The sequence below is a fragment of the Geotrypetes seraphini genome, chromosome 5 (genome assembly GCF_902459505.1).
Source record: "Geotrypetes seraphini chromosome 5, aGeoSer1.1, whole genome shotgun sequence".
Classification (NCBI taxonomy): Eukaryota; Metazoa; Chordata; class Amphibia; order Gymnophiona; family Dermophiidae; genus Geotrypetes; species Geotrypetes seraphini.
In genome coordinates, this window is record NC_047088.1 from 101674895 (window position 1) to 101699478 (window position 24584).

At 42.2% G+C, this 24584-nt stretch overlaps 1 protein-coding gene across 1 annotated transcript in view; it reads right to left on the reverse strand.

The window, feature by feature from the left end:
- Nucleotides 1-24584, reverse strand: part of STX1B (syntaxin 1B) — a 57591-nt gene that overhangs the window by 17205 nt on the left and 15802 nt on the right. Inside the window, exons 3-5 of the mRNA XM_033944071.1 lie at nucleotides 15142-15216; nucleotides 4735-4834; nucleotides 1947-2021 (exon numbers count right to left, since the gene is read on the reverse strand). Of these exons, the coding sequence (XP_033799962.1) occupies nucleotides 1947-2021; nucleotides 4735-4834; nucleotides 15142-15216 (250 nt within the window). The remainder of the gene's footprint in view (nucleotides 1-1946; nucleotides 2022-4734; nucleotides 4835-15141; nucleotides 15217-24584) is intronic.

The following is a 24584-nucleotide window of genomic DNA, read 5'->3' on the forward strand; positions in this document are numbered from 1 at the left end:
CTGTCACTCATTAGAGTCTTAGGGCTAGATGCACTAAAGTCAGCGATCGTCGCTAAACCTGTTTTCACAGCTTTAGCGACGATCGCTTTTACCGACCTGATGCACAAAATGGCTCACTGCATGTTTTTCCCCTCAATCGCCCATTTTCTGATTTGGCCATGTAAATTCTGATTTGGCCATGTAAATTAGCTAAAACCCCATGCAAAGTACTCAAGCGATTAATACACAAACATCGCTTGGCTATGCAAAAAAAAACGGGTTTTAGCTATCGAAAAAAAATGACTAGTCTAGATCGGTCGGTAACTGTGTTAGGGGCCTTAGGCTTCTGAGCCAACTGGGGCCTTAGGCTCCTTCCCGTGCATCACATGGTGCACCGGGAAGGGGAAGACCTGTCATTTTCCACAGGCGATGCTTGGAGCTGGAGGGATGTGCTTCCCTCCAGCACCCAATGTCTAGCAAAGGTAGTGGGAGTGGGAGTTGGTTCAGGGGACCATCCGGTGGCAGGAGGGAGTGGGCATCCCTTCTGCCTTTTTTTTTCAGGAGGGGATGGTTGGGTGGGGGGTTGGTGGCGTGGGTGTCCAGGACCAGGTGGGGGCATGGTGTGGGGGTATTCGGCCAGGCAGGAGGGAGTAGGCATCCCTGCTGCCATTTTTACTGTTGTTGGGGAGGGTCATCAGTGCGGGGAGGGGTGGCTTTTTTCTTTTTTTAATGGGGCAGATTGTGCATGTGTAACACACACATAACATCTGTGCCATTAAAAAAAAAAAGAAACCATAACAGCAGTGATAGGAGGCTGTGCATATGTCACTGAGCGACTGATCTTTTGGGGTTTCCGTGCAAATCATTTGCATGCAAACTTGGTAGCGCATCAATCGCTGTTCCACAATCGGCCAGAGAATCAGCCAACAGCAATCCAGTCAGTATTACCGAATGACTTTAGTGCATCTAGCCCTTAGTGTCAGTTCAAAGATCCTGATCATTAATTTCATGAGATGCAAACCTAGGAGAGAAAAAGCCATGTGGCTCAGCAAATAAGAAGAAATCCTGAATACTTTCTCCCACTGCCTCATCCCTTTTTCCTGTACCTACAAGCACACATGCTGTGAAACCTATGTGCAAACTTTTAATCAGTGGTCAAATTCCTTTGAAAACTGTCTCATATTGCCTCCGTTCTATTTATATCCTTTTAGATACACCACACAGTTGTATCCCAGATGCAGCATATCAAGAATCTCCCTCTTTGAAGTGCTAAATCTCAGTCTTTGGAATGGTTCCCCCTTGGCATTTTGGTCATGGGGGTAGAAGCAGAACTAACTCAGCCTGTCCCCCAATATCCTAGGCCCTTTTGGTAATCCCTGTGGCTCACAGGGATTACCTTCAGTCCACTTAGTGAGATTAACCTCTGCACGTAAATTCTGCCTTTTTTGCTTCTGTACCTTATCTATGGAATTCATTGCCATTAGAATTACGGAGCGAACTCTCATATATTACATTTAGAAGTCTGTTTAAATCTTATCTTTTCGGATTGGCGTACTCTTGATTGCTTTTTCAATCAGGGGATATTTAGGGCTCCTTTTACTAAGCTATTCTTATGTTCTTATGCTACAATGCCGCATGCGTTAGACGCTAATGCCTCCATAGAGCTGGCATTAGTTTTTCCGTGTAGCGTGGGGATTAGCGCGCGCTAAAAACGCTACCGCAGCTTAGTAAAAGGAGCCCTTAGTGTCATAGTGATACAAACGTTGGGGGAGAGATTTGCAGATGCTGCTTTTATAATTGTGTTTTAACCCCCCTCTTTTACTAAGGTGCGCTATGCTTTTTAGTATGGGGGTAAATATTAGCGCGCGCTACACACGTGCTAAACGCTAATGCGTGCATGTTATCCTATGGATGCATTAGCGGTTAGCGCACGTGTCGATATACCCACAATCCGTGACAACACTTACCTTTCAGCTTGGACCGAACTTTGTTTGCTGTCTTCTTGATGTCAGCTGTCAAGTCTTCCAACTCCTGCTTGGTCTCTATAGAAGGTAGCAAAGGTGGTGGAAGGGAAAAGAATTTTAGAACAGGAAGGCTCCAGGGTGAGCTAGGAACACGCTGTCTTCTATTTCCAGGAGAGAAGAAGCCCCTGTGCTACAGTGCCCAAGACACAACAATTACAAGGTGTCATTGCCCCCCAGGGGAAAAGAGAACAGCTCCCTTTTCCCTAGGTAGGTGGCAGCTACTGGGTACTACCTACCTAGACAAAGGGAATATTGTGGGTGGTATCAGGGCAGTGAAAGGGGTGGGACAGCAGATAGGGCTTAATAGGGGCAAACCAGGTGCATCAGTATTTCCTCCTTTTCTTGTGCCCTTGTAAACCAAGGAATAAATGTATGAGTGGTTAATAAGGAGGGTGGAGAGGGTTCTCACAGATGCCAGAGTTACAGATACAGTATGGAAAGCAGGAAGGAGATGAAGAGTGGAACCAGCCATACTGGTATAAAAATCACAAAATTTTATTCATGAGCAATCTGACATAGTGTGTTTCAGTTGAAATTGCCTGTGTCTGGGGTCCAGTTGTTATTGTAATGTGTATATAATTTAACACTCCCTTGTATGGCTAAAGACAACCAGAAACGAGGGTAATGTTGGCAAGACTCCAGGGAATAAATCAGCGGTGCCTCTCATACAAGACTAGTGGCTAGTACAGAGGCACTGCTGATTCCTGGAAATTACTTATTGCTTGGAATCTTGCCAATCTTGCTCAAGTTGTGCTTATTTTTATCCATTCAAAGGAGTGTCAAACTATATATATAAACACAACAGATAGTGGACCCCTGAGGTAGTCAATCTCAGCTGAAACACAGTGGTGTTAGGTCACTCATGAATAAACTGTTGTGATTTTCACACCTCTCTGGATGTTTCTGCCCTTGACTCCTGGATTTCATCTGCAGGACTCCTTCCTTCTTCCTGTGTTACAATATGGATAGCAAGCATGCAAGCCTATGATATAGTATAACAAATTTTTATTTATATTTCGCAAAAGCCTTTCGGTTCTGTGCGGTTTACAAAAGAGATGAGCTGACCATTGTCAGTGAGCTACAATAGATAGAACATTGTCATCGACAAGTTAACAATAATTTCATATCAATAAGCTACTTTGGATGGATTCCAAGAATTTTGAGAACAGATGGGTTTTTAATAGCTTTCTAAAATGTATATATGAGGCCAATATTCTAACCATTTGGCCTATTTGGAAGCGGCTTAAGAGTTGGTTAATGAATCTCTTTTGGGTACAGCCTTTGACTGAAGAGAAGGTAAAAAATGATTGAGAATGTTTGGAGCAACTTGGAGACAAGAACTGAGCAATTAGGTTCTTAGTCAGTAGGCCATTACATTAGTGATTTCTATTCCGCCATTACCTTGTGCTTCAAGGCAGATTACATAAGGAGTTATTTGGACATTTAGGAATTCATAAGGAGTTATGGAGTGGAGCGGGTTGCTATTGGGGACTGAGATGATTCTTTAAGGATTTCTTGAATTGCAGGGTTTTTATTTCTTTTCTGAAGGATTTGTTGTCTGGGGTCGCGATTGGAGAATTGGTAGTCTAGTTTTGCTGCCTGAGTGGGGCTTTGTAGAAGAGGCATCCAAACTTGAAGAGTAAAGCAGTATAACCTTCACTGAACTCTGGCCCAGATTCTCAAAACTTTAATGCCGTCGCTAAACTGTTTTCCAATAGTTTAGCCTGCACGCATTATAGCGGCAGATTATCAAAACGGATTATATCTGTCTTTAGCGAGCCTACTAGCAGTCTCCGGCAATGACATGCAAATGGGCTCTTCAACATTAAAATGAGCACTCCGGTGGATTATTGAAAATCGCCAAGCTATTTTCTAAGAGCGGCGTCGGCTTTTGGGGACAAAAATCGGTGACTGGTCCGGGGTCGCTGGTACAGTGCCAGCACTGTTGAAAGTGCATCTTGTGGCATGTGTTTTACATTGGCTAATGAAAAAATAAAACTTACACAATTCTCATAAACTGTAGTAATTTTTTTTTTTTTTTCGAAGGGAGAGATAAAAGCACGCTTCTTGAGTGCATGTATGATACCCGCGTCTTATATGTTTCTGGCTGTAGTTCATGATAAAATTTTACATTAAAAACAAATTACAAGATTTACCTGAATTATAGTAGTTTTGGGGAGAGAAAGGCATGTTTTATGTGCGCTTGTTATAAGCCGACATTGCTTCTCTCCTCCTCTCCCATCCTTTTTTGCTTTATTTTCACACTGGGCTTTGCTACATGAACTGCTCACACTGTGCTTATTGTGTTGCTTTCCTGGCACATGTGCACATTCACGCCTCTTTCCTGCGCATGTGCCGATCACTATCAGCAGCAACTCGATGCATGTAAATTTAGCGAATCTTCACTACTGTCCGCCGACCTCATTTACATGCGTGATTTTTTCAGAATGGCTCGCGGTTTTGAATTTGCAACAAGATTGCCTGTGGCAGAGCCCCGTCGGTTTTTAACACATTTTTTTGAGAATCCTGGCCACTGTCCTATCACAAAACAATACAGCAGCACAGAAAGCTTCTTTCATATATAGTGCCCTACCCTACAACATGTAAGGCATGGGCAACAACAGTGCAAGATTTCTCTCTACACACTGAAAAACTGCACAAACATTTCATGATCCTTTGCCCTCTCCTGTAATTACTTTCCATTGTGCCCAGAAATCTTTCATATACTCACTTTCATCTGGGTTGGGAGCAGCCAAGATGGCACTGTGCTGTTTTTTTACTTGTTCTACATCTTCAGAGAGTTTCTCTATACAGTCACGAATCTCTTCTACCTGATGGAGAGAAACCAAGAAAGAGAGAGAGAGGAGGCAGACAGAGACAGGAAAAAAAGACAGAAAAGCAAAAGAGACAGAGACAGGTTGGGATACAAACAAAGGAAAGAGAAATTAATCCATTTGGAGACACTAGCCAAAGTGGGAAAAAGAAATGGAAAAACAAACAACAAGTAAAGAGTGTACAAAGAGTGAGAGAGCCAGGGCTTTTTTGGAGGAAGTAGTCTGTGGTACTGAGTACTGATACCTTAACTGTTAAAGGAAAGATTTATAAACTATAAAGAGTTTTACCTCATGCTAAATTGTCATTTCTTTAATAAGACTATTTTTTTCTGCGGCCCTCCAAGTACCCTATTTTTTCCGGGGCCCTCACAGTTAAAGTTTACCAGAACTGACACATTTCAATCACTATATTGAAAATAAAATTTCTGCTTTATTTTCAAAATCTATGTTTCCATGTCTTACCTTCCTTTCCTATCTCTCTCCTTCCCTCCCTTTTTCCATGGTCTGACATCTCTCTCCTTCTCTCCTTCCCCCCCCCCCAGTGTAACATTTCTCTTTCCCTTCCTCCTTTCTGTCCCCTGCAGTCCATCTCCCTTCCCTTCCTCCTTTCTGACCCCCCTCTCAGTCTAAAATTTCTCCCTCCTTTCCACCAGACAACATTTTTTTTCTCTCTTCCTCCTGCATGCTTCTCCTCTGGTCCTCCTTCCCTCAACCAAACAACATCCCTCTCTCTCCCTCCATGAGTCCAACTTTTCACTCTCTGCCCTTTCCCCCTTCCCCAGTGTAACATTTCTCCTTCCCTCCTTTCTGTCCTTCCCATCCATCTTGCCCTCTCCATGAATCCAACACTTTCTGCCTCCTGCACGCTTTCTCTCTCTGTCCTTGCCTCTTTCCTTGAGTGGCATCCCTCCTTTCTACCCCTAAACCAACATGCTCTCTCCCCATGCACCATCTCACCCTCCCCTCCAGTGTGTAGCACCTTTCCATTCCCTCCCTTTCTGCCAGGTCCAGCAGCACCTCTTCTCCCTTCCTTTTACCTCCCCCTTGTCCAGCAGAACCCCTTCTCCCTCCCCTCCTCCCCTTTCCAGCAATACCTATATTTTGCAGCCACAGTCTTTTACGCGATCTCGCACACTGGGCATGAAGAGAAGTTCCGGCGTTGCCGTCAGCTGACATGCAGCTTCCTGCAGCTGTCGCGCATACCGGGACCCGGCATATGCGATGGCAGCAGGAAGCTGCAAGTCAGCTGACACCGGTGCCTCTCTTCTTGCCCAGAGTGCGAGATCGGGTACAATACCTTAGGTCGCAAAATAGCACCCGGAGGGCCACATGTGGCCCAAGGGCCGCGAGTTTGAGACTGCTGTTTTACACCGTCTGTTAACACTGACCCATGTATTTATTAGAAAGCCCAGGGTCTACAAACCTCAAACACACACATAGAGAGTGTCCCCTAAAGGAGAAGCTGTGTTTTCACCAATCACCACAGGCAAATAGGAGAATGTAGAGGCACATGCTACTGGAAAGCCATAATAGCTCAGCCCCTGCAAAATGTGTGAGACACGGCTACAAAGCTTCAGTTGTCTAGACTTAAAAGTTATGGGCCTGATATTCAGCCGGCTGCAGTGAACAATTTGCTCACCACCGATGGTGTTATTCCTGGATATTCGAAGCCGGGACTCGTGCTGGCTTTGGCTTTGAATATCTGGTTATTTTTAAGTTGACTAACATTTAGCCGCTTAAGTTGATATCATCACTTCAGCAGCCATGGACTAGTGCATTAAAATAAGACAGACCTTTATGCGGTCCCACTTATATGCTAAACCTGACCGCTTAAGGGTTGAATATCAGCACTAAGGCAGGCAAATGCTGACTCTGCCCCTGGAATGCACCCAACATAGCCGGCTTTGCGATAACTGCGAATTTCTGTGGCACTTAGTTAATTAAGTGCCGCTGAAAATTAGCAGCTAGCCCCAATCAAGTGATATAACTAATTAGCAGCCAGTTATATAACTCTGAATATTGGCCCCTATGCTTTCAAATATGTGCTTACAGCTGTTTGACTCCTACGCACATATTCTACGAACACACCCGTGATGAAGCCTTTGAATGTGAAACGGATATAGCCACCGTTGGGTTGAAGATAAGGATTTTTTTCACTACTAGCTGGTGCTGAAATGGTTCAAATTTTCCTTAAAATATAGTAAAAATTTGTTTTAAAAGTTCCATTGTAGTGACATTTGCACATTTACGAGGTTTATTTTACCTAAGATATGATCCTGTTACCTAATGGTCTCAACATGAATGCACTAAAACGTCAGCTTTGAGGTCTTTTTTCCTCGTATGTTTTGCAATTGTGTCACCTTCAGTTTCTGTGTTCCTTGGTTGGGACTCTTATAGTATGTCATACTTGAACACAGATACATTTCCACTTTTTATTGAAGAGAATCTGGAACTCTTTACCTTTACACTTAAGGTCTGAGAAAAATTTAGATAAATTTAAGGGAAACCTTAAAAGTTTCCTCTTTAAAGACGCATATGAATGCTAATGATCTCGTTCCACACTACCATTTTCTGTACTATTCTCATTCATCATTGATATGATTTCTCCCATTGCCCTTTTGTTTTTACCCTTAATTGTACTTTTTTCTTTTTAAATTATATTTCCCCCTACTATCCTTTTGTTTCCATGTAAGTTATGTCTATAACAAGTACGTTAGTTGTGCCCCTTTTTAATTTTTAATTGTTAAACGCTTAGAATTATGATTAGCGTTTCATCAAATTTTAATAAACTTGAAACTTGTAGAATTTATCTAAAAAGTTGAATAGCTGTTTGGAAATAATAGTTTCAATCATTTTTGTTAATAATGAAATATTAGCAATCAGACAGTAATTTGATGGTACTGTTGGATTCAAGTCAGTACCTTTCAATAAAGGGGTACGAGCTATATGCCCCATACTCACAGAAAAATAACCACTATCCAAGACATAATTTATCAATAATGTTAACCAAGAGACAGCCTGGAAGGACATTTTTTGAAAATATAAGATAGAAATTGATCCAGAGAACATCTGCTATGCCCTAGTTTACTACATAACTTTCGAATCTGATCTTCATTGACATATTCAAAATCACTCCAACATCTATCTACTAGTATATCATCTAAAGTTTCCCTATAGAATATTAAATCATCATGGCTCACAGTAGTAAAAGATGGCCTAATGATTTTGATTTTATCATCAAAGAACTTTGCAAGTTCATCTGCAGATGGTCCACTATTCTTGTGAGTGAACTTAGTTGTGCTAGTAAGGGATTTCCAAAGTTTAAATAAAACCTTTCTCTGAACGTTGGAGTGCATAGATTTGAAAATATAATCTCAGGAGGCACTGAGGGGCATTTTCAAAACATACGTCTAAGTCCAATTTGGACATATGGCGCTAGATGTCCAAAGTCGGCAGTAAGAAAATGCCTATTTTCGAAAGGCAAACCACCATACGTCTATAAATAATTTTTTTTGAAAATCCTCTATCTGGACATACAGGCCATTGGGATGCCCAGGCCACCAGGACATCTATCTTTATTCCACATTTTCGACCAAAATTTCATCCATATCCCAAATGCCCAGAGCAAGACCATTTGGACGTGGGAGGACCCAGTCCTGCCACCCAGACATGGCAACAGAGCAGTGGGGCACTTTATAGGGCACTGCTGTGAAGTTCACATATAGGTTCCAGATAAATATCTCACCAGAACTCCCTTAGTGGTTATGGTGAGCCCCCCAAAAAACCCACTATACCCACCTGTCTACAACCCCAGTAACCCTTATGGCTGCATGTGGCACCTATATGGCAGTAGAGTAGGGTTTTGGGTGGGTTCACATTTTCCACCATGAATGTAGTGGTTAGAGTGGATTATGGGATTTGCTACTCCTCTCTATAGTTCACTAGCCCACCCATCAGGTTACTTAAGACACCTGTGCGGAGCTCTACTAGGCTTTCCTATACCACGTACTGATATTCTGGAGACAGGTATGTACATTTGTATTCTGATCTTTGTGGGTGTGAGGGGGTCTGTGAGCACTGGGGCAGTGTGGAGGTGTCTTACCTTTACGCATGCAGTGGTCAGCTGGTTAGTTTGGGCACCTTTGTGGCACTTAGACCCTTCTAAAACAGGTCTAGTTCCAAACATATAAGTGCTGACCAGGATGTCATGCAAAATGTTTATTGCAGCAAGACATCCCTGTTATTATGTTATCCATCATCCATGTTATCGCAGCAAAATATCCATGATTATCACAGCAAGACTGTGATACATCCAAGAGACTGTCCACAGCCCACCGATAACACACCTCTACCACAACCATCTCGTGCTCTGAATGTACAGAGGCTGGAACACCTTGCTAGATGTACAGAAAGACTGTTTTGATTATCGGTATTTGGATGTCCTGGCGATTAGGACATCCAAGTGCTGATTTAGGATGCTTTTTAGACATCTATGTCTTTTGATTATGTGCCCCACTATCTCATAACTGCACATTAACATGCACCGATGTGCACCATTTACTACAGCATCCATTTTATGCAGTGGGACCTATTTATGATTATTAGCATAAAGTAGTGAATTCAGCCCCAAGCGTATTGTTTTCCAATCCTACATAAATCCTACCTCTTCTAATGCAGCCAGAAATATGTGCAGCGTAAAACAGAGCACATGCTTTGTGCCATAGTTTGGGGAGGAAAGTTTCAAAACTAGCATTCTATCTGGGTAATAAGATTTCTACCCATACAAATGCCCTTCAGTATTGGCCTTTATATCATGCTGTAGGGAAACAAAATGATCTCCCAGTCATTTCTCTCCCTTCGGTCTCACTATATAAAGAATAAAGAGGATCCCCTGGTGTTGCTATCCTGTCACCCTCACTGTATCAGGCTGCAAGGAATGAAGAACATCCCAGACATTTCTAGCCTTTGTATCTCACTTCATCATACTGCTCAGAATAAGGAATTTCCTGGTCTTTTTTATTTCTTCCAACTGACTATAATAGTTGGAGGGAATAAAAAAGCATCCCCAGGTGGTTCTACTGCATCTCACTGTACCACACCTGCAGGGAATAATGAACATCCCCAGGTACTTCTATTCCACTCACTAAATGACAATACAGAGACTAGTCTCCAGGTGGTTCTATCCCATTTCACTGCATTACAAAGCAGGGAATTAGGAATATTCAAAGATAGTTCTATCTCATTGCACCAAACTCCAAGGAATAAAGAACATCCCCAGAGAATTTGTCATGCTGCATCACACTGCAGAAACAAAAAAAACATCCCCGGGTGGTTCTGTCCTATCTCACTGTATTACAGTACAGGGATTTAAAAAACAAACAAAACAAAACCAAAAACAGGTCTAGATGGTTCTATCACATTCCACTGCATGAAATCTTTTTTAAAAAATAATTCCAGGTGATTCCATCTCATCTCACCATATCATACCACAAGGAACAAAGAACATCCTCAGGCATTTCATTCCTTTCTAACTTATAGGATCAAGCTGTAAGGACTACAAGGAAAATCGCCTTTTCTTTTTATCTCCATGCTCCCCACTGCAGGGCATAAAGAACTTCACTAAGCTTTTCTATTTCTTCTATCTCATTATAACATACTGCAGGGAATTAAGACATCCCCAGCATTTTAATCCTATCTCTGTTTGTAATGACAATATTGTGAATTATACTCTTTTGGGCTGATTAGAGGGATTAAAATGAAGACAAAAAGGAACGCTGGAAAAATAAGGAAAGGAAATAGGTCTGGAAACAAATAAATAAATGAGAAAAGCAGAGAAAAAACAGATTATTTAAAAGGGAATGAGTGAACCCGATAAGAGAGAAATTGGAGACAGGCAAGGAGGAAACAGTGAGAGGCAATAATGTGGGGAGGGATCACGACTGAGACAGATAGATGAGAAGAGCGCCTTTGAGTGGCTCGGTGGTAATCAGGCGACTCTGCCCCCTCCCTCCCCTCCAAGCAGGTTGCAGTCTCCATAAATCAATTCAGAAGGGTCATTGGCTTCTCACATAGTACCAGCGAGTGCTACTGCAGTGCAGCAAGCACGGAGGCAGGGCAGAAGTCCCCCTTTCTCTTGGTAGGCAATGGAGTGATTGTACAAAAGAAGGAGGGTCTGCACTGGACAGACAGAGGAAAGAGCCCAGGGATCAGGCAGTCAGGGGTCCCTGAGCTGCTTTTTACCTCTCGCCCCACCTCTGCTGATTTATGACCACATTTAGACCAGCACTTCTGATCTCACGGTGCGGCGTCATTCCCACAAATCTTCCAAGGCTCTATGCTGAGACAGCCAGGACAGAAAGGGCAGCAACAAGAGACAGAGCAGTAAATGAGTAGGATAGATTAATTTATTTTCCCTGAAAAGGAGTCAGCCTTTCTACAGAACCCTTGCTGTTCATGGATTGCAAGTTCAGTGTTGCCATAAGCATATTAGATGCCCCAGGTGCAGGACCAATTCAAGGGATTATAGTGCCCAGAGCCAAATTTTACTTCAGCAGCTCTCCTCCCCTCTCCCCTCCCACATCAGGTCTTTTCTAGCCTGCCAGCCTGCTCGCATCAATTCCCAACTAATCAGCTTCCCCTGCCACCCATATCAGCTCCCTTCCAGCTAGCTTCTCCTCCAACCTACCAGCAATAGCTCCCTTCCAGGCCAGTTCTCTCCCCCATCTGTCTGCATTAGTTCCCTTCAAGCCAGTTCTCCCTACCCCCACCAGCAACAGCTCCCTTCCAGCTACCATTCCTCCTAATCATATAGCCTTGACTCACCTCAGGGAGAAATGATGGGGCAAGAACAATCTCTACTTGTTCCTGCCTAGATGGCTGCCTTCTTCATTAGGATGCCACTGAAAAAGCCCTTATATAGATGCTTAAACTCGTAGTGACAGTACTGTGAGACTACCAATAAATGTCATTGGCGAGTCAGGGTTTGGGGGAGGGGAATGTCGGGGTTATGTGGAGGAGTGGATGGGAAGAAAAAGGGGCAGGTTTAAAAAGGGCAGCAGGCTTAGATTAGAGGGCTCACATTAGGCTCACTAGACTACAAGGGATGGGATTCCAGGTGACATCAGATTCCCAGTGCTGTCACTAGAAGTGCCATAGGTTTAAACACGAGAACCTGTTCTCACAATTCAACCTAGGGTTACCAGATGTCCGTGAAAACACAGACATGTCCTCTTTTTAGAGGACTGTCTGGGTGTTTGGACGGATTTTCAAAACGCAGCAGTTTGTCCAGGTTTTGGAGGGCCTCTGAGCACGTATGGATGCAATTCAATGACATTACATGCATGCATGCATGTATGTATGTGACATCATCGTGTCACATCTCCTCCATCCAGTTATGTCCCAGACTTGGGGAAGGAGAATAGACTAGGTTTGTGTGGGTGTAGTGCTGGGGCAGAATGGGTGGGGGCCACGTGTCCTTTTTTTCCTTCAACAAATCTGATAAACCTAATTAAACCTGTTATTGTGCTGGCAGTCATGCAAGTTAGAGAGCGTGCTCTGGCTGCTGTCAGGGGTACACCTGGGAGGTGGGCAGATAGGTTTTTTTGTGCCCATGAGCTATGGCACCCTAAGCCAATGCCTTACCTGTATCATGCTTTAAGTTGGCTCTGCCTAGGTGAACCTTCTGCTTTGTACCTGCTCAATTAACTTTTAGCCCCTAGGCTCTTTTTCTTGAGAGTTTGAAAATGAAACTCACCAATTATGATTTCCTCAATAGCATCACTTGTATAACAAGGCTATAAAACCCCATAAAAGTGTAAAAATATTTGCTGTTGGTTCTTAGAGTTTCTGTGGCCATCAGGACCTGTAACTGCTTTGAATGCATCTGCTCTCTGCCAGAGGCTGCCACCCTAGGTCATCCCTAATTAATTAAATAGTTAAATTAGCCCTTTAGGTACTTCAAGAATACTCAATCCTTCTATAATGTCTCTGATACCATTTCATTGCACATGCATTAGGGGAATGCTCAGGCCTCCTGTACAGTTCTTAACACATTTATATGTGTTTTACTAGGGTGGTCTAAAAAATTAATTAACGCATTTCATTTGTCCACAAGGCTAATTTTATTCCTTCATATAAAAATGAAAAACATACAAAATTTTACTTATAACAAAAAAAGTTTAGTTGGTCGCTCCACCTTGCTGTTTTTTAAAACTATCGCTAAGCTTAACAGTATATTGTAATTCTTGTGTACTCGACAAATAATCAATGGTCTATGACATAAGAGCTGCCTTTGATGCAGATGGAAACTTTTTTTGGTGGCTGGCCACTAGCCGAAGAACAAATTGCTTCTGTTCTTCATCTTTTGTCAAAGTATTGTATTTTTCAATGAGGCTTATCCCTGATTCTGCTGCATCATTAACAACAGTCAGTTTGGATACCAATTCCAAAGTTCCTTGAAAACGGAATTATCAGTTCACTCTGTGGGATGTTTCTTCAGGAATATTTTCACTTTTGATGACCTTCTTTATATCAAGAGATCAAAAAACGACTGTCTTCTCTGTGTTACAAGACTTTCAAAGGTTACAGGTTCTGTTTCATGCATGAGACATCGTGGCATGTCTGGCAATAGTGGACACTGTATGTTTTGCACCACTTATAGCTTTGTTTCTGGTGTGATTCTGTCATCAAAAAAGGCAAGTGTTGCTAGGTGCTCAGACTGGAAATGGCTGTGAGCACCTTGTTTGCAACAGTTTACTTCATGTAATTTCTTCAACTTCCTAACGCAAGAGTCTATGCATTGTGTTAGTATCCTGGCTCAGTTACATTCCGCTCTCACAGGATCTCCAGGGCATCTTCAAATGCTTCAGTTACCATTTTTTCATTTCTTTCGCTGATTGAATTTTGTTTGCAGCATGAGTTTTTGCTCTAGTCCGAGGGTTTATTTCACTCCGGCTTGAAAAGTCTTATCTTGTATGCTTTCCAGTCGGGACTTTAATCATCTGTCTCAGTTCCTGAGGAAGATTCGAAATGGAGCTCTTTCGAGCTGTGATGAGCTATGACAACATACCTGCTGTGATTCAGAAAAGCTTTTGAATGATTCTTTGATTATTACATTTTTTTGAAAAAAAAAATATTTTGAATAGTTTTGAATTCAATATAAGGGGATGGGGTTTTGAAACGCCTTGTTGTCCCTTCTTTCCCCTCTTAGTTCTTCTGCTGAGTGCTTATTGATTTTTCTATTGTTATTGGATTAAAGGCCTACATGATGTACGGGGTAGGACTTATTAAAGTTTGACAACCTGGTGCTGGTCACCTATAGGTTTCCTGCCTGGGGCTTAAACTATTAAATTATTACAAATTTATTTTTATAATTCAATTGTTTGGCCCATACTGACGTGTCTTTTCATTTAAATGTAAACTTGTCAGCTCTCAACGTTGGTCCTTCGAGCGGATTTGAAGGGTTCTGCCAATTATTATTATTTTTTTGTGTGTAGATACTTGAAGTATTTTTGACAATTTTGTTTGGTTCTTTGGTAGCCTCAGTTCCATACCGCCATCACTGATTTACAAGCCAACTTATAGCTTTCCAGTAAAGGTTTTCCTTCATCATAGTGGTAAAAATTGACCAGTCGAAGAACATCCAGTCCATGTGGCAATCTAGCAGTTGACAGTTGACAGACTGACTTCCCAAGGAGCCAGTTTTCGGATGCAGATCACAAACTAGAAAACACAAACTAATTATGTGCAATCACCTACATACACAGCACACAAGCAAACAGTGCATGCTGGGGTGACCTCTGGAACACTATGTCAACATACTTAAAAGAGGAGGAAAACTTAACACATTTTAAAAGTACCCTGAAAAGCTTTCTATTTAAAGATGCCTTCAACCTATAATTCCTCCCAAAAAGAAATTTGTTTCCTTCGTTACATTCCCCCCTTCCTTATTGTGCTTTCCATATATGTTACCTTTCTCTTTTCTAAAACAAATTGTAGTTCTACCCCACTATCCTTATGTACCAGTTAGTATATGTACTTGTATTCTTTAAAATATGTTATAGTGAACAAATTATAAGTTGTATGACTTTTTGTGTTCTTATTAAAAAAAATATATATATTATTCTTGCATTTCTCTTAGAAACACTTGATAAGCGATCAAATCAAATTTTAATAAAACTTGAAACTTTACAAAAATAAGCCTTGTGGAGCCAAGATTTTGACAAGGTTGATTTTTTTTGCATACTACAGTGGACCACTCTAGTTTCTGTGGTGGAACAATAGGAGAGCAGCTAACGATATCTTACCTGTTCAAAGAACTCATCCATAAAGTGATCTCTGTCCACGTGTACAACTTCCTCGTCATCATCACTGTCTTTGGCCTGAAAAGGAATCAAAAGAACAGAGGGGTTAAGAACCGCACACTAGGGATAGTGGTCTTCTAGTGGTCTTTTACTGCTGTTATTTACCCCTATATCCTCCACCCTTCACAACAAACAGAAAGAAAGAAAATTTTCAATTAAATTCCCTCCCCATTCCCTCCCCTTTAAATATCTCATGATCAGCTTAGATGTGTATAGGCAGACCCATGATCCACCCCCCCCCCACCCCCACCCCCAACAAACCCTTAATCAATTAAACATTAAAAACATAACATAAAAATTAAAATCTATACCCTTTCCAATCAGAAATATATTAATGAAACTACCCTCCCCATTCCCTACCATTTCTCATGGTCAACTTAGATGCGTATAGGTAGACCCAAGATCCACAAGCAATCACTTTATCAATTATGTGTAAAGAAATATTTCATAAAGTAAAATATACCCTTTCCAACCATAAATACATTAATGAAACCATCAACCCTCTCACAATTTGACCAGAATTAAATTGAAATATAAGAGTAAATATATATATCAACACTTATCTGAATTCATACATTCATACATTATAATCCCTTATAAATAGACAGGGAATTATAATTTGGAAATTCATGAAACAACAAATACATATTATCCCTTACATACTCTTTAGAATCAAATCCTGAAAGGTATTGGCGGGATAGAAAACACCGATATAATATATATATCCCAATAAATCCCTAAGACTACCATACTTCATATATGACGTGTGGAAAATTATTTCATTAAGTAAAAGTATACCCTTTCTAAACATAAACTATTAAGGAAATTTCCAACCCTCTCAAAATTTAATCCAAACAGAAGAATATATAAGATGAATATAAACAGAATTTATCTATTTTAAAACCTGAATCAATCAGATTCTACATAGAGGTATAGTTGAGTACTAAGTCAACACATATTCCTCCATTCAAGCCTGGTATGGAAATGCAAGCATTGAAATCTGTCTCACAATGCAACCTTGTAAACCTCACCAGACCGAAGCATACCACCAACTCCTTTACCATATGGCATTTTCCTTCATTCTGGCATTCCATTGTTGACACGATGATTCCTCTGTTTCACATGAAAGTCTTTGGAACCTAGTAAAGTTGCGTTGTAATAACACCCCCACCTGCCCTGGGAAACCTCATTCCAGAACGCCCTCCATTCGTTGTCATTTCTATATCAACAATGGCATCAGTATATGGCCCTAGTAGATTGAAATATTGAACTCCATCACCAGTGGTAAAGCCAGCCTTTACTGCAATGTCACCCAACCCATCAAAATTTCTCCCACTCCTGGCATATATTTCTGTGATCCAAATGATAAATTCACAGTGGAAGATGGAACAAGAGAACTCCCTAGCGCCAACCCCCCATCCCCTGAAGGCCCCCTCTCCCCCCGCAGCCCAGCGATGTCTGAAAGAATTCATTTTGTTTTTGTTCTTGTATTGGGGTGGGAGGGAGGGGAAAATGTTTTTGAAGTATTTTTATGATTGATGTAAATGTTTTTAAAGTTAATTATATATAGATGTATATTTTAATGCATTGCTTATGAATGAAAAATTAAGAAAGATATATAAAAAAAACAAAGAAAGAAAGAAGATTTTCAAAGGGATTTAGGGGCCTTTTTCTATGCTGCATTAGGTACTAACATGTGTCTAATGCAGATTAAAATAGCATACCGCGGAACATGCTCAGGTGTCCTGTAGTGAGTGCCAAATTGTGCATGCTAACCTCACACTAAAAATATTGTTTTTCAGGGGCCATTTCTGGGGATGGAGAGTGGATATTCCTGCACTAATCAGCGCAGCTCCATTACCACATGCTCTGATTAGCACAGGAATAGTGTGTTAGCCCTTACCTACTACAAAATGGGTGATGGTTGCATGATAGCAATATTATAATGGCAAACACAAAACCTGGACAAAAGGACCGATGTTCCACAACGATAGATCCGAAGGCACAAAAAGTGAAACAAAAGTTCTGGATGTTCAGGAAACTTCTAGTGCAAAACTTTATTAGTCCCAGAAAGTCATATGATAACAATGAAAAACACTTGGATACCAAAAGTCTGTGTCAGAGTTATACAGTAATTTCACCATATGATTAATGCTCACAGGATTTATCGTAGAAACTGGACCCTACATGGGCCGTGTTTCAGCAGTACTTTGCCTTCCTCAGGGGTCCTGGTGATGCATAACCTGAGATTAAGCGAAATTGCTGTGGTTAAGTGACACAATTCCAAGGAACTAGAACTTCCCCCTCTTTCCTCCATTTTATTTTATTTTCCATCTTGATGTATTTTTTATTTCCTTTTCCATGGGATCCAATAAGTATAGTTTAGTTTGTTAACCCCAGCAATTCTATTTTCTAATTTTTACTTGACATTGTTTTTACTTTTTATTATAATGCTATTGTACACCATTTAGTTATTCATTGTTAGTATATCAAGTGACAAATAAACTTTCTTTGTGGAAAACGCAGCTACTAATAATGACTGCTCATAGCGAGAGGAGTTTTCTGGGACTAATAAAGTTTTGCACTAGAAGTTTCCTGAACATCTAGAACTTTTGTTCTACTTTTTGTGCTTTGAGTTCTCTAATAGCAACATTAGTGCATAGCCATTAACAACAAAAAAAATAGAAAAAGGCCATTTATACAGCTGTGGTAAAATTAGTGCACAGGAAAAATCTGCACAAGAGTATGCTAAGGCCACTTTTTACTGCAGCTTAGTAAAAGGACACCTGGAGTACTGCGTCCAGCACTGGTCGCTGTACATGAAGAAGGACACGGTACTACTCGAAAGGGTCCAGAGAAGAGCGACTAAGATGGTTAAGGGGGTTGGAGGAGCTGCCGTACAGCGAAAGATTAGAGAAACTGGGCCTTTTCTCCCTCGAACAGAGGAGATTGAGAGGGGACATGATCGAAACATTCAAGGTACTGAAGGGGATAGACTTAGTAGATAAGGACAGGTTGTTCACCCTCTCCAAGGTAGGGAGAACGAGAGGGCACTCTCTAAAGTTGAAAGGGGATAGATTCTGTACAAACGTAAGAAAGTTCTATTCACCCAGAGAGTGGTAGAAAACTGGAACGCTCTTCTGGAGGCTGTTATAGGGGAAAACACCCTCCAGGGATTCAAGACAAAGTTAGACAAGTTCCTGCTGAACAAGAATGTGCGCTGTTAGGGCTAGTCTCGGTTAGGGTGCTGGTCTTTGACCAGAGGGCCGCCGCTTGAGCGGACTGCTGGGCATGATGGATTATGTTCTTATGACACCTTAAGCAACTGCTGTAAGTGGTTTTCTGGCTAAATTGCCGTTATTGAACATGGTCCCCTGCAGAACAGCTAAAGGTACGTAGGGGTCTCAAAATACACTTAATATAGGCTAGATTAAAAAGAAATAGTTCCAGTGCAAGTAGACAGTGCATGCTGTATTTATCAGCCTTTCTATGTGTCTACAAAGTAGACTATATAAATGTTTAATAGTTACATTAACCAAAAAAACAAAAAAGGCAAGAGAGACTGCAGTTATACTGTTTGATTGTTCATCTACCTATGCTCCTGTATTCCACGCAATTTATCCCCTGATGAAGGCATCTGCCGATGCTGAAACACAGATCCTTGTTGGGACATTTTAACAATAAAATTCAAATATAGGTTGTATAAGACACCTTTTTTGGCTTTTGGTTGCTGTTCTATTTAAAGGCAAGAACTCTTTGTTTTCTTGGTTCTGATAGTTACATTAGCAATCTTGTGGATTGCACATGGAAGAACACAGCTTGAGCTTTACATGTCACTCTACAGCACTCCTACAGAGTAATTATACAAAGCCCTTTTTTGCTGTTAGTGGCCACAACGTGAATAACAGGTCTTTTATAAAATGGCAACTGACTTAAAAGTAAGAGCCTTGTCAAGAAGGCACGTTCTTTGCTGGTACAGGTGTAGCTGGAGTGCAGTCTGGGCAGTGTGTGGGTAGAGCTCAGATTAGATAAAAGCTATGCACATCAAACCTATGTGCACAGGTTAATGTGCATATAGTTCATGCAATTTTGTAAGACTATTTTTATGCATAAAACACAATTTTACCTTTGGAAATTTCATTTAAAATTATCTCATTTGGACCCATAGCTATATTCACGTTCATTTTTTCTAGTTTCATGAATACGTTCATTTCTGTCAATGATCTCGTATCTGTGCCACTCCCTTATATACCCTTGCCAACAATCAATAGTCCTTGTCTAAAGTTCTTGACCAAAACTATTTCAGCTTTTTACTTATATCTCTTCATATGTTGCTTTTTATTTCTTGGTCTTACAAGTCCATCTCTGCCTTACTCCTTTCTCTCACATAGGGGAGAATTCAACTTTCTCCGCAAATCAGACTACAGAACTCCTTGATGATCTTCCAAAAAGCGGTAAAGACCCTCCTCTTTAACTGAAATTCCAACTGCAATCATCCTTTGACCCCTTATATTCCCCCCTCCTTTCTGTACCCTCCTCACCATTCCTGACCTGTATTTAAGTTGCTGTATAGTCTTTGTACTGTCCAAATGTATTCCACTATGAATGTTTGCTTGTAACCTGTTCTGAGCTCCTGGGAGGATGGAATAAAAATCGAATCTATATAATAAAACCGTAGGCGGCGCATGCGCACTCTTATCCGCGTGCTTCCATGATCCGTATGTCCGTGGCCGCCAAGAGTGCAGCATGCCCCGCTCTTACTACGGCCCCACGCAAAGCTGACAAATTTAACAACGCGGCACTTCCCTCCATTTTCGCAACGGCGGTTTCCCCAGATAGGGGAAGCCGAACAGCTCACTCCCGCCTTCACGCCTCTGCTCGGCACGGCGCTTTCCCCAGATAGGGGAAGGCGAACAACTCACTCCCGCCTCATGGTCCTGCCGCTGCTGCCGCTCCTGTTCACAGCAGCCTGCACGTCGCCGACTCCACCCCCCCTCCCCCTCCCCTCCCCTCCCGCAACAACCGGTGCTTGGCCCGCCAAACAATTCCTGCCGTTGACCAAATTTGCCCCACCGTTCCTTCCCTTCCTCCATCAGGTACAGTTCAGCTCCGCCTTTGTTAAAAGCTGCTGCTTTGAAATTGGAGCCCTGCCGCCACCGTAACACGTTCCCTCTGCCGCGGTCCCATATGTCAGAGAAGGGGCGGGACCAAGGCAGAGGGGAAAGTGCTACGGCAGTGGCAGGGCTCCGATTTCGACGCGGCTGCTTTTAACATTGGTGGAGCTGCACTGCACCTGATGGAGGGAGGGAAGGAAAGGTGGTTGTGCGCTGTTGAGCCCCTCTGCACGGGCCCAAACCAAAAAAGGAGCCAGGACTCTTCCCAACCCGGCGCCGCCAGACCCGACAAAACGGCCCTACACTCACAGACCCGCGAGCAGGGTTGCCATGGAAACCTAACCGGAATTACATGCAGTCGCGCAAGGGTCAGTGAGAGAGGATCAGGAGCTAAAGAGAGATTGAAAAAAACAAACAAACAAACAACAGTGCACAAGTAGAGAGAGACACACAGACAGTCACAGAAGGACAGGGGGGCTAAAGACACAGATTGAAAAAATAACAAAACACAGAGGACAAGGAGAGAGAGAGAGACACAGATACTCACAGAAGGACAGGGGGCTAAAGAGACAGATTGAAAAAATAACAAAACACAGAGGACAAGGAGAGAGAGACACAGGAAAAAAAATGACAAACAGACATACAGCAGCCAAGGAGACAGACATACTTACATACAGCGTCCAAGTAGACAGACAGAGAGACAGTGGGCAAGGAGACAGCAAAAAAATAAAAAATACAAACAGCCAAGGAGACAAACAGAAAAAAATTAAAAATACAATGCCCAAGGATAAATTCAGGAAAAAAAACCTTCCATACATACAGTGGCCAAGGAGTTAGACTGAAAAAAAGGCATACAGACATACAGCAGCCAATGAGACAGACAGACTGACAGCGACCAAGTAGACAATCAGCAAAAAAACACAAACAAACACACAAAGCAAAAAAAGAGAAACATACAGCGGCCAAGGAGACAGGCATGCAACAAATAGGAAAAATAAAAAAACTTTTAATAAATCAACCATACATGAAGAAGGAATAAAAAAAAAAAAGGAAAAGACACCTACAGGGAAACACAGGATCAAGAGCATACAGAGAAAAAAGAAGTTTGCAGGAATCAGGAACATATAGAGAAAGGAGAGCAGAGACCCCTGCAAGAAGAGAAAAATAGCAAAGAGACTGGGGATGAGAAAGAGAGCAGAGATGCTTGCAGGGAGAAAAAGCTAAGCAGTAATGTTACAGCTTGAGAGTGCAGACTGAGGAAGAAAGCAGAGACAGCGCTACACAGGGAAATGGAGGAAGGAAAGAGACAGAAAGAAAAATACAGACAGACATAAATTCTAGCACCCGTTAATGTAACGGGCTTAACGACTAGTTAAATAAATAAATAAATACATAAGCTGTGCTAGGGCTTTAAGTTGTGTTATTTGGCTCTTAACATGATTTAAACAGCCCTAACACTGGTTGACTAAATATATTGCAGTGATATTTAAGTCACCACTGATTAGGTAGTAATGAAATGCAAAACACAGTTTGGCGGGGTTTAAAAAAGGCTTGGATAATTTCCTAAAAGAGAAGTCCATAGCCCATTATTGAGATGGCTTTAGAGAAATTCACTGCTTCTCCCTAGGATAAGCAGCATAAAATCTGTTTTACTACTTGTGATCTAGCTAGGTGCTTGGGACCTGGGTTGGCCACTGTTAGAAACAGGATACTGGGCTTGATGGATCTTTGGTCTGTCCCAGTATGGCAATTCTTATGTTTTTAGTGTTTGCATCTCATTACTTTGCAAATATAGGATCATGGATTTAATAAACCAGCTTTCTGTTGTATAACCAAAGTGGTTTACATACCCTAATGCCACTCATGGTGATACACCCCAAGTCATGTTAGGGCCCAAAAATTATGGTAAAATAACCCCTGAAGCATTGAGCCGCAAAGGCATGGCCTGTTGCTCCAAGACAGGAAGAGCAGGGTTCCCTCCTAGCTAAAGACCCCCCATCCCCCACCTCCTGAGATGTAATGTCACCATAAGATTCAAAGCCCCCCACTCCCCCAATCCTACATTGCCATACTCTTATAGGGGGGGTCTTCAGGAAGGGCACCTTCAGTAAAATTGTGCCCCTAGAAGTAGTCTTGCATGACTACCACTAGGGTTGTCATTTTACTAAAGGAGCCAGACTATGCATCACTCCTGCCCAAAGACTCCTCTGTACCATGGAAACATGATCCCTAGCAGTAATCACGCAATACTACTGCTAGGGTCACTACTTTGCTGAAGGTGCCAGACTCCTGCCCAGACACCCTGGATCAGCAGTGTTCCCCAGGGTAGCCCCTGCAGGAGTATGGCAATGTGGGGGTAGTAGGGGGCCATGCATCTTTGAGGTTGGGGGTAGGTGGGTCCTTGGCCGTGGGGGTTTGAGCTGGAGGGGGACCATGCTCTGCCAGCTCAGTAGCATTGGGAGTATCTGAAGGGCTGGTGCACGATGGTGGTGAGATACTGATCACCACAAAGCAAGGGGATAATCCTAGCATACCTGAATGTAACCTGCATTGAACTGCTACTGAAAAGACATTAGTTAAAGCCAAAATATACATAAATAAGATGCTTGATTAAATTGGCCAACACTCATTTGGTGCCTCAAATGTTAAAAACCTGTTTTGGGGTATATTTTATTTATTTACTAGTCTTTAAGCCCGTTATATTAATAGGTGCTAGAATATATGTGTATGTGTGTCTTTCTTTCTTTCTGTCTCTTTCCTCGGCTGTCCACCACCACCCCTTGCCTGCTCCCCCTGTCCAGCTGTAGCCCTTCTCCCTTCCTTTAACCTACCCCGTGTCCAGCAACACCCCTTCCCTGCTCCCCCTGTCCAGCAGTAGCCCTTATATCTTCCTTTTACCTCCCCCTATCCAGCAGCACCTCTTCACTGCTCCCCCCCTGTCCAGCAGCAGTCCTTCTCCCTTCATTTTACCTCCCCCCTGTCCAGCAGCACCTCTTCCCTGCTCCCCCTGTCCATCAATACCTGTCCAGCAGCACCCCTTCACTGCTCTCCCTGTCCAGCAGCAGCCCTTCTCCCTTTATTTTATCTCCCCCACTGTCCAGCAGCACCTCTTCCCTGCTCCCTAAATACCTGCTCCCAAACCACCGTTCCTACCCTCCCTCCATCCCAGCTTCCTGGTCTCTTCTGGCTCACCAGCACAAACCGCCGCCACCGCTGCTGCTCTTCATTTGCATCTGCCCTCTTCTTCAAAGCCCTCCTCTATTTTTGTCTGTCTGTCAATGTCCCTGCCCACTGCCTGTCTGTTTATCGTGCCCCTTATCCCACCTACCTAAACGGCAACCGGCACACAGTAACTGCTGCTGGATACAGTAAACTCCCACCGCGCACTCGTAGCAAACTGTCATGTGCGCACGCTCCAACTATGCGCACGCGCTGAACTCGCATGTGCTGCACACTTTGACATTTCTCTGCCAGCCACGGAGCTATGGATCACGGATCACGCTGGTAGGAGTGCGCATGCGCGCTTAGGGTTTTATTATTAGTGATTTTTTATTTATTTTTAACTTTTCTATACCTTTTTAAGCCAAAATGGTTTACAAAAGTGTTACATACATAAAATTTTGCAACAGATGAACACAACGGATCAAACAGATGAACACAAGGAATCGAATCCTTCAGAAGATCAGTGAACAGGAAAAATCACTACTTAATGAAACGCATTTACAAACATTGTGTTTTAAGTAGTTTACTAAATGTACTCCTATCACTACATTTCTGTATTTGCCTAACGAGGGAATTCCACAATCTTACCCCTGCACAACAAAAGGTCATTGCATTGGATTCCAAAATTGGCACCAGTTTTCTCCTATCAGCTTTAGTTTTTGAGATACAGAACATGTGCCATATATCACTCTTCACTCTGCTTGCCCATTAAAAAATCAGGATATTTTAATGTAGTGTTTAAATTAATATCTTTTAAGCATGAAGGAAACATTAAAAATTACAAGAAAAGTGTACAACATGAAAATCTACTTATTTCATACCAAAAGCACAAGTTTATGATACAAACTTTCCATTCATTCATCACACAAGAAGCTCCTTTAGTAAAACTTTCGAGAGTGAGATCTGCCAGGACAATCCCGCATAAGATTCCAACAATAGTCTGCCATCATGTGTGCATCCCATCTTCCTTGGTATCTGGCTTCCATTGTTTTTATGTCTTGGTGAAATCTTTCATCTTCATTTAAGTCACAAGGATCTCTGGAAAGCGAT